Here is a 10,241-nt window from a genome sequence, read left to right on the forward strand (position 1 = left end):
TAATCTGCTTAAAACATGGGTTCAGGATCTGGGACTAGAAATCTCCACAGAAACGTGGAATGATATCTGGGAAAATGCTAGAAGAATTACTATTTGTAACAGAACCCAGGCTATCCAGCTGAAGATACTTCATAGGGCCCATATAGCACTGGTTCGATTGGCAAAATTTAAGGCAGGAGCATCTCCAATGTGTCCTAAATGCAAAATAGAGGTGGGCACTCTTGTACATTGCTTATGGACCTGTCATAAGATCCGTAGATATTGGACTATAGTAGCAAGTACCCTGACAGAAATTTTAGGAACGGAAATAAAAGTGGACCCTGTATCTCTTCTCTTGGGCTTTTCGAACTTTCCCTCCCTGGACACGTACGGGAAGAGACTATTTTCTATTCTTTCTTTCTGTGCAAGGAAAAATATTTTGGTGAACTGGGTGGCTGAGGGCCCCCCTGGACTTTCAAATTGGCACAGATTAATTATGGAATGTATTCCCCTTGACTTCCTTACAAATATGGTGCACCGAAAGACCGAATTATTTTATAAAATATGGCAGCCCTTTTTGAATTATATAAATACAGATATTTCGGCTATCCTAACAAGGGCTTTTATTTAATTGAGATTACAAACCTGGCTGGTCCGCGGCGCCTCGGGGGAGGAATTCCGCACGAATACAGGTTTTATTATATCTGATGCTAACACATCCCGAGCATGTAAGAGACTTAAATATACACTCTGGTTAGTTGTAGGTTAGATTAGTAGATAGTTGAGTTTTGTTTGTTTTTTTTTCTTTTCGGTTTTATTTTTGTTAAATTTTGGCTATTGTATATTTGAGCTAATTGTATATCAATGTTTATATCTGAGAGTTTTGTTTATTTTTGTAAATTTGTAAAAATGTTAAATTTCTAATAAAAATATCTATTAAAAAAATGAAGAAAAAACTGCAGATGACAGAGATAAGCAACAGAAACAGACATTGCTGGCAAAACTAAGCATGACTGGAAGAAAGCAAAGTTAATATTTCTGGTGACTCTTCATCAGAACTTTTGGCAGCTAGGAAAAAGTGGTATTTCTGTTGGAGATTATGTTTTACAACACGGGGTGGGTGTGATGATAATGAGTGAGAAGTTGGCATGAAGGCTGGAGACAGAGACTAGGGACCGCTCTACTGTCTGCAAAAATGACCCATAACTTCCAGTTGCCTGCCACTTCAATTCACCACTGTGTTCCCAAGCCAACATTTGTGTTGCAGGTTTGCTCCAATCACCAAGTGAGCCTCACTTAGCGCAAGCACATCGAATAAAGCCTCACTTTCTGCTGGGGAAACCTGCAGCCTCAAGGACTCATAATTGTATTCAATAATTTGAGAGGCTAATTCCATTCTTCCTAGTTTTATTACCCATCCTACACAAGGTCCTGTTATGACATCAGTCATCCACTCTCACTCCTAGGCCTATTATCACATTAAACGGGTTGTTTTTAGTGCATTTTACCCATTCCTATGCTTAGCTCTATCACTCATTTCAGCTTTTCCTGTCCTGGTCTGCAAACTATAATCTCTCTGTTTATTTACCCCTCTCATATCTCTCTACCACTGGATTCCACGCCCACCTATCTGATCACCTCTTCCCTTCTCCTTAGTTTCACCTTCAGTATAAATAAATACCACTTTTCCTAGCAGTTCTAATGAACAGTCAACATACTCTAAATATTAACACTGGTTTCTTCCCACAGATGCTGCCAGAACTGTTGAGTTTTGCCAGCAATTTTTGTTTTTTGTTTCAGTGGAAACTTAACATGTTTAAGCTGGTTTTAAAAGTATAGACCTGCACCAGGGTGGGATACTCTTCAGGGGTCAGTGTGAACTCAAATGGTCCAAATGATATGCTTCTACACTGGAGAGATTCTACAAATCTGCAATCTAAAGTTAATAAACGCTGAAGTGTACTAGTCATAGTTTGTTACAGGATAGTCCATTTAACATATGCCGAAAAGTAAAATGAGGTTGTGAACCCAACCCCCACACAAATTCAGACACATGCTCCCTTGACGGTAGTCGGTATAATTACTCTAAATGAATCTTGGGTTCACGTGAAGCTTAAAATTAGACAATGACTCTCAAAATCTTTGGCAGGTCTATTAACATCTGCATTTAACTTAAGACCTGGATGCTCTTTGCGAGAGAGAGCTCAAACAAAGCATTGTAAAAGTAATCACATTTGGCAAGATTTTGAAAATCTTTAACAAGTTTTGTATATATTCTGCACACACCTATACATGCATACACACACATAGTAAAAACAGGCTCTGAAAACCAATTTTTAAACACAGAAAAAGGGGCTCTACTGAGACGTGAGTAATACTTTCAAGGGGTTGAAATATTTACCAATTCTCCAAAAAGCCAATAACGACACACACTCAGTGGCTGCTGGCCATGGTCCTGAATTCAGCAGTAACTTGGTGTCCTAGGCTATTTCATAGCTTAAATAGGAGCAATTACAAAAAATACTCACTGCAGTTTTCCCTGCCAACCCTACTCCCACAACGAGCACATGGTATGTGAAAACCTAAGGACTTCTGGGTCAAAAATGAGTTTGTAAAGATTCTAGTCTGGATCCTTAGATTTGGCACTTGCGGTTTCAGAATCAACCTCCTGAATAAATCATCTTCCTTTCCGTTAGCTGAATATTTTCAACAATTTGAGCATTAATAACATCTCACAATTTGATGACGAAACCAGAAAGAAGATCAAGTGAGACAGCATGCATATTTCCACTCTTTGAGAAAGTATTTTTCTTCATCAACCATACAATAACAATAGCCTCAAATGATTTGTTGGGATATACAACAAAAAGTTGAATTCTAGTATAATTTGCAACTTGAGCATTGTTACACAGATACCTCTATCTCATTAAGGGCCCACACATTAAACTGCATTCTTTCTAGAATGTCCATTCCACATTCTATTAGTTTAAAATTATGCTCCATTTTCATCCATTCAACCACTGTCCAGGACATGCACACAAGCTCCATATGGAATGTGATTCTCAGCATGGTTGTTGGTTTGAAAATTAGCTTAAGTTTTAATATTGTTCTATCAGTCACACAGACTATTATCACCATGAATCTTGTCTTCTCATGTGTTACAGCTTTCACCGAAATTCTGTGTGAATCATGGCACTCCACAATTCAGCTGCTGAGCATATCAAAATTCACGTGCATTTCATCTATATTGCTGATTCACGTTTTTGTCAATGTCCGATGATTAAGCATCAAGAAACTGGTAATTTTAGCTGAGGTGTTCTGGTAGACCGAGTGACTTTCACTTTTTGCCACAACTATGGACACTCAAAGTGTTGAACAACTAACATGAAATAGGTGTTGCTCTGAAATTTTTGCTGGACTCAATTTGATCCAGCCACTTATACATATTACATTCTGAAATGATACAACCATTTTGACAATTTGAGAAGCCAGCCCAACGAATGCTTTCCATTACCTGTCAATGCTTGTTTCTTGTTTTTGTGGCACATCTGGTCTTGAACATCCGATTCAAGGTAGTTTAACGACTTCTTTCAGGAATACTATAATCCCTCGCTGTATCGGTTATTTGATCAGTTAGCAAATGTCAGCTTCATACTTAATTCTTTTGGCTAGAGTATCCACTTCTGTTCAGCACTTGCCAGTGCTTTCTTGATGAGTAAACACACCGTAAGGTGCAAAGTTTAGGCCAACTCCCAATAGGAGTTTGGCACGGGCAGGGTTCAATGTATCCAAAGAGTTTTGGCCTAAAGATAATTAATCTCGCAAAATTTGGTGTCCCCTTTACTCCAAGTTTACTTTGATGCTACAAACTGTAAAGCCCAGTGTTTGATTAAAATGTAATACTTCACATTTGTCTTTGTGGTGATGATCTGTGCAATAATAGTCCACTGCTAAGTTTAACATAGTTCTCAATCCTGCATTTTCCTCTTCAGCTACTAATAAGAGCCAACCACTTTTAACTTTAATAAGTAATATGACACAAAGAATACAAGGCTGGGTTCCAGTTGCTTTCCTCATGTGCTTAAAGGAAACACAGATCCTCCTCCTGAAGGATCTTCTACCACCTGTGCTGAAATTTATTTATATATTGATTGTTCAAGTTTAATGTCTTCTTCTGATTCATTGTACTTTTCAATATCGACTATGTCCACAGATTTAGGACCTCCACTTTTGATTTCAAAATGTACTTTGCTAACATACATCGTAAACAGTAGTGCCAGAACTGATCCTTGTGAGAGCCCACTTTCCATGCTGCCACTTTCATTCTGCTAAACATCTCAATTCTGCATGCTGTAATTTTATTCAATAATCTATTACATGCTACCTTATAATGACCTTTTGAAAATCTAGATACGTCACATCCATTACATCACCCTCAGCTATTCTGGTACCTTCCAAAGAATTCAATGAGAAATTAAAACAGAAAATAGTGGAGACATTCAATAGGTCTGGCAGTACTTATGGAGAAAGAAACAATTAATGTTTCAAGTCTAATACAACCCTTTTTCAGGACAGCTCCATAGAAGAGTCATAATAGACTCGAAATGTACTATTTTTCTCTCTACACACATGCTGCCTAGTGAGGTCATCCAATATTGTCTGTTTTCATTTCAGATTTCCAGCCTCCACAGTATTTTACTTTAATGAAACTTTAATTAAATTGCTTACTTTTTTTAAAAAAAGTCTTGCTTGAGCTATATTAGCATGTTATGACACTTATTCAAGGCAAGTTAGACTAACTGGAACTTCCTGACCATAAGATAGGGACACTCCACTGTGCATCAAGAGGTCCCTTTTTCAAAATCTATGTTGACTGCCAATTATATTTTTACTTTCTAGACTCACGCAACCAATAATCTAAACTTGATTATTTTAAATTTATTTTGATGTCATTTCAAAGATATGCAGCTTCCTTCTGTCTAATCCTATCAGCATCAACATCTCTAGTTAGTCTCCCAATTTCCGACAAAGTCTACATAGGTCATTATCAATAAGCATACTTATAGAAGTCAGTCAGTTGGTAGTATAGGACTTGAATCTTGCTGAAAAGGGGATAGATGTTGCTGAAGCATTTTGTCTTTTTCTAATCAGATCAAAGCTAATTTATGGCACTCATCAAGCAGAAGATGATGTTTACCAATCATGGGCTTGTTAGTTTAATGAATTTCATTTGTATTACTTTCAAAGTTTTAAAATATCATGATTTCTAAGCCCTGGAATGGGGCTGTTAAGTTTGTCAGCACCTATTGATCTGGATATTTCAAGCCAAATGGGATACTACCAGTAAGATCATCTTACAACCAGAATCACATTTGACTGAACAGCAAATATTCCAAAGAGAAAATGCATTGGAAAAAGCAAAGAATGTGGATTTAAAGCCATATGGAAATCCACTAATTATCTTTAATTTACAATCACCCAGGAGTCACTCAGCTATAGACCCATAGAAGACGATTCCTGATGAAGGGTTCTTGCCCGAAACTTCAATTCTCCTGTTCCTCTGATGTTGCCTGACCTGCTGTGTTTTTCCAGTACCATACTCTCGATTCTGATCTCCAGCATCTGCAGTCCTCATTTTCTCCTAAAAATAGTCACCCAGCCTATTTCCATTTTCTAGCATTTGATCCATAACCCTGCAGGTGCATATCTAGTCACCATTCAAACGAGCCAAAGATTTCTGCTTCTACTACTGGGGGTTGCTTGATAGTTAGCACTGCTGTCTCACAGCACTAGGGACCTGGGATCAATTCACCCTTGGGTGACTGTATGTTTGGAGTTTGCATCCGTGTCTGCATGGGTTTCCTCTGGGTACTCTGGTTTCCCTTCCACAGTCCAAAGATGTGCAGGTTAGGTGGACTGGCCATGCTTAATTGCCCATACTATCCACGGATGTGTAGGTTAGGTGAATTAGCAATAGGAAATGCAGGGTTACAGGGACAGAGGAAGGGGATGGGGGGGGCCGGGGGGGGGGGGGTCTTTGAAAAGTCGATGTTGGGCCTAATGGCCTGTTTCACACTGTAGTGATTCTATGATTGTTTTCAGACAGTGAGTTCCAGACTCCTACCACCCTGTGGGTGGGAAAAACACTGACTCCCTCAAATCTGTCTACTAATCACTTTAAACCTATGCCCATTAACCACTGATCTCTAAGATAAACAGACTCTTCCCTTTCATTCTAATCAGGCCCACAATTGTGCTTCTTGGAGAATGTGGCTATCTCATTCAAATCTCTCACTCGCTGCCTCTATTCTATGGAGGATAAGCCCAGACCGTCCAAACTTTACTTGCAGCTAAATTTTTCCAGTTTCAACAACATTTTTGTAAATCTCCAGTGCAATTACATCTATAAACAAGTGACCAAAGTTGCACTAAGTACTCAAATTGCAGCCTAATTAGTGAAATGTAAAGTTCCAGTACAACTCCACCCCTTCTTCTGTGTTGGCTGCCAGTATATCAAAAGTTCAATTTTGAAATTCTCATCATCATTTTCAAATCCCTTCATGGCATAGGTCCTTCCATTCTCATCTGGTCCTACAACTCTGACATCTGTGCACCTCTAGTTTTGATTCTATTTGTTCTATCTTCAAATAACTGCCTTTTCTCCTGCAAGGTACTCCCTAAAAAGATCCTCTTTATATTTGGTCACCTATTCTAGTATCTCAAATTTTGGATTCTGTTTATCACTAGATGGCCTTGAATGTTTTATAATCCAAGGTATTGATTATACATGCAAGTTGTTACAAAACAATCACTCCAAAATTACAGCATTCAACCCAAAAGTTTATCTTCATTTTAATATTTCAGAAAGATTAAATGTATTATTTCAAACAATGTATTAGCCACTTTTCTGCCAACTCAAATTCTGTCCAACTCACTTTATAATACTTTTACAATCTGCTCTGAATTAATTGCCCTACTTCTTTTCTGCAAATTTAAATAAAATATGCATTGAGGTTTTGAACCCAGGTAAATAACCTGTCAGAGTGACAATATTATTTCCAATTGCAAGCACCAACATACGAGTTCAACCACTTCTCTCACCCTGATATCCAGTCAGTAGCAATCATATCGTGACGACAGACAACTGACTCAGATGACTTGGACTAAGCAGATACTGAACAATTCTCATATTGCTGTTACTAGTAGCAAATCTGTGCTCTGAATGAAGGAAGGAAGACTTGTACTGCACAGACACATCATTGAGTAGTGTACCAGGATATCAACCTGGTTGTTCTGATTATTTAAGAAACAAAGTCTGTGAACTGGTGTGTGTGGGAGTGTGAGTGCGAGACACAGACACACTCCAGATACATGGCACATAAAACATTCCAGTTTTACATCACAGGTGACTAGTTCTGTGTACAGAAACTAATGCTAGGGAGTAGCTCAAAGTGTAAAACTGAAATCAAGCAAAAATGTTACCTTACAGATCAAATGAACCACTTTACATATTCATTTAAATAAATTCAGAAATACAGAAAGAGGTTATTCAGCCTATTGTGTCTCTACTATTCTTTGAAAGAGCTACCTTATTAGCTGCACCTGAAAACTTCCTCAGTTCCAGTAAAATATCTGTCCTTTGGTTACAATACTTCAGCTGAGGCCTAACCCGTGTTTTGCCAATGTTTAGAATAACTTCCTTGCTTTTATATTCTGGAGTCTCCATTTATAAAGCCAAGGATGTCAGAAGCTATTTGTAATAATACAGCCCTCTTAATTTGTCTTGCTACGCTAAAACTATTCTGTAAATGCATCTAAGTACATCTCATGCTGCATCCCTTTCAAAATTGTACTTTATGTCGTCTCTCATTCTCCATGCCAAAATATACCCCTTTACTACTCTAAATTTCAGTCATATTTGCCTATTTCACTAATTTATGTTACCTTGAAATCTCCCTCATCGCTCACACACCTTTCCAAGTTTTATGTTATTTACAAACTTTTAAACTGTCTTGTAAAGGATGAGAGTTATGGTCCTAACACTGATCCCTCAAGACCATCATTTCATTTGTTTAAAAAATTACTGCTTTTTGTCCTCTCACCAATTTTGTAATCATACCACTATTGTTGCTTTAACATAAGTTTCTAGTCTTAACTGATGTTGTACCTTTTAAAAACATTAGTACACAATCCTCACCAGCTCTCTCCATTATTCCAAAGAACTGTGTAAAGTTACTCAAATGCTTCTTGAAGTAATTGATCCCAAAGCCAAAATGATTGTCAAGATGTGTGGAGTTTGCACATTCTCCCTGTTTCCTCCGGGTGCTCCGGTTTCCTCCCACAGTCCAAAGATGTGCAGGTCAGGTGAATTGGCCATGCTAAATTGCCCGTAGTGTTAGGTGAAGGGGTAATAGTAGGGGAATGGGTCTGGGTGGGTTACTCTTCAGAGGGTCAGTGTGGACTGGTTGAGCCGAAGGGCCTGTTTCCACACTGAGGGGAATCTAACCTAAAATAAACTATGCACAAGGGTCAAGTGACATCAGCTACTGGTGACATCCCCGCACCCCAAAGTCAGGATGCGCCTGTACATTCACAACTGACATCACCGTGAACGTGTGTAATAAATGTATACTCAATGTTTGATTTCCTGCAAAGAAAAACGGTTCAGGTTCAGCAGGCGGCACGGGGAGGGTGGAAGAGACAGTTGCGGAGGGAAGGACATGTTTGAGGCGTTGCAGTGATTGAGGGAGAGTTTATCTGGCAGAGGGAGGGGTGCAGCTGGATGGGCTGGGGCACGGATTGTTAATGGGTGGTTCAGAGGGTGGTTAGGGCGGGCGATAGTGCGTGCGGAGAGGAGAGCGGGGGGGATGGTGCCGGGGCCGCTCCAGGATTTGGGGCCAGTCCCAGAGCAGTGCTCATTGCGACGACGCCCTGTCCCCGGACAGTGAGTGGGGGTGAAGGCCAGCCTCCCGGCGCTTACCTGCGGGCGTCCCTGCGGCAGGAGCCCAGGCGGATGCGGTACGCCAGCTCGATGTGTTCCTGCTTCACCTCCTCCGGCCTGACGCTCTCAGTCCACTGCCAGGCCGCCTTCTCCAGCTGCTGCTTCGGGGCCATAGGCTCCGCTCAGCCTGCGGCCGTGGTGAGCGGACTGTCCGTACGCGGCGCCTCTCTGGTTCACTCTCTCCCCAGCGCCGGCCTGGCCCGGTCCCGCCGCGGCCTTCACTCCGAGCCCTAGGCCTGCTCTGCACCGCCAAACAGCCGGGATCCTGACGTAGAACACACAGGGGCACAGATCTCGGTGACGTCGTGGCTACGGCAACATATGTGACGTCATAACTACTACACGCAGTGACGTAGAGCACACAGGCTGGAGATCCATCCAAGTGTGCTCTACGTGCAGAGATGTATCTTTATTATGTTACTGTCAGACTGTACTCACCTGAGAGCTTTATTGTGTTCAATTCTCATTTCGGTCACTGAATCATCTCTACTCAGACCGTGGTGTAGAGATTTTCTAATCAACTTTTTTAAAGATGCTGTGACACACTTGGGACTTGACTTTTAACATCCATTAGAACAGGACAAGTCAGGATGAACATTCTGTGCACGCATGGAACAAGCAGGACGAATTTCAGCCTCAAAGTTCAATGTGGAAGCAACGACATGCTATCCCTAAGTGAACTGGGCTGCGCTGCAAGATAAGAGATTTGTGAGAATGGTTGCAGAGAAGATGAACTTTAGTGACGTGAATTGCATATCGGTTTTCAAATTCATGTGGCTTAGCTTCTAAATAGGAAACATAGGAACAAATTGTTTTTGTTGAACCCTCTATTTAGACAATTGGCAAAAGCTCAATGGCGACAGAAGGAAAAGTGTTTTACACAGCGCATAATTCAGGTCTGAAATGTACTATCTAGGAGTGTGGGGGTTGAGGTGGAAAGGAATAGATACAATCAATACAGTTAAAAGGAAATTATCTGGAGAGAAAAGCAATGGGGAAGTGTAGTTTAATCTTGCCAGGGGAATTGTTGCTTTTGTAGCAAGGAGGCACAAAAACAACAGACCAAATTGGCTTCTTTTGTGCTGGAATCTTTCCAAGATTCTATAACTCAGAACTAAATACACCAAATATAAGATCGACAGGAAACCTAGGGAAAATTATAGAAAATAGTTGCCTTTATGATTAAGGATGAAATTGCTTCAACTAAGAGGCAAAATGACAGGAACTAAGCAGGTAATGGCAACTATATTAGTAGAATTAA

The 10,241-nt window shown here is 40.2% G+C and overlaps 1 protein-coding gene across 6 annotated transcripts in view; it reads right to left on the reverse strand.

The window, feature by feature from the left end:
- usp48 (ubiquitin specific peptidase 48) overlaps positions 1 to 9,332 on the reverse strand; it is a 156,365-nt gene extending 147,033 nt beyond the window's left edge. For 3 of the 6 annotated variants that reach the window (XR_006309253.1, XR_006309252.1, XM_043675525.1), the window contains exon 1: positions 8,960 to 9,331. Coding sequence is in view for 2 of the 6 variants with exons in the window: in XM_043675525.1 (XP_043531460.1) it covers positions 8,960 to 9,093 (134 nt within the window). In the remaining 4 variants the exon portion in view is untranslated. Of the gene's footprint in view, positions 1 to 8,959 lie in introns of all 6 variants that reach the window. The other 3 variants (XR_006309251.1, XR_006309254.1, XM_043675526.1) reach the window with 3 other exon arrangements.
- Positions 9,333 to 10,241: the final 909 nt, after the last annotated feature.

The sequence above is a fragment of the Chiloscyllium plagiosum genome, chromosome 34, assembly GCF_004010195.1.
Source record: "Chiloscyllium plagiosum isolate BGI_BamShark_2017 chromosome 34, ASM401019v2, whole genome shotgun sequence".
Classification (NCBI taxonomy): Eukaryota; Metazoa; Chordata; class Chondrichthyes; order Orectolobiformes; family Hemiscylliidae; genus Chiloscyllium; species Chiloscyllium plagiosum.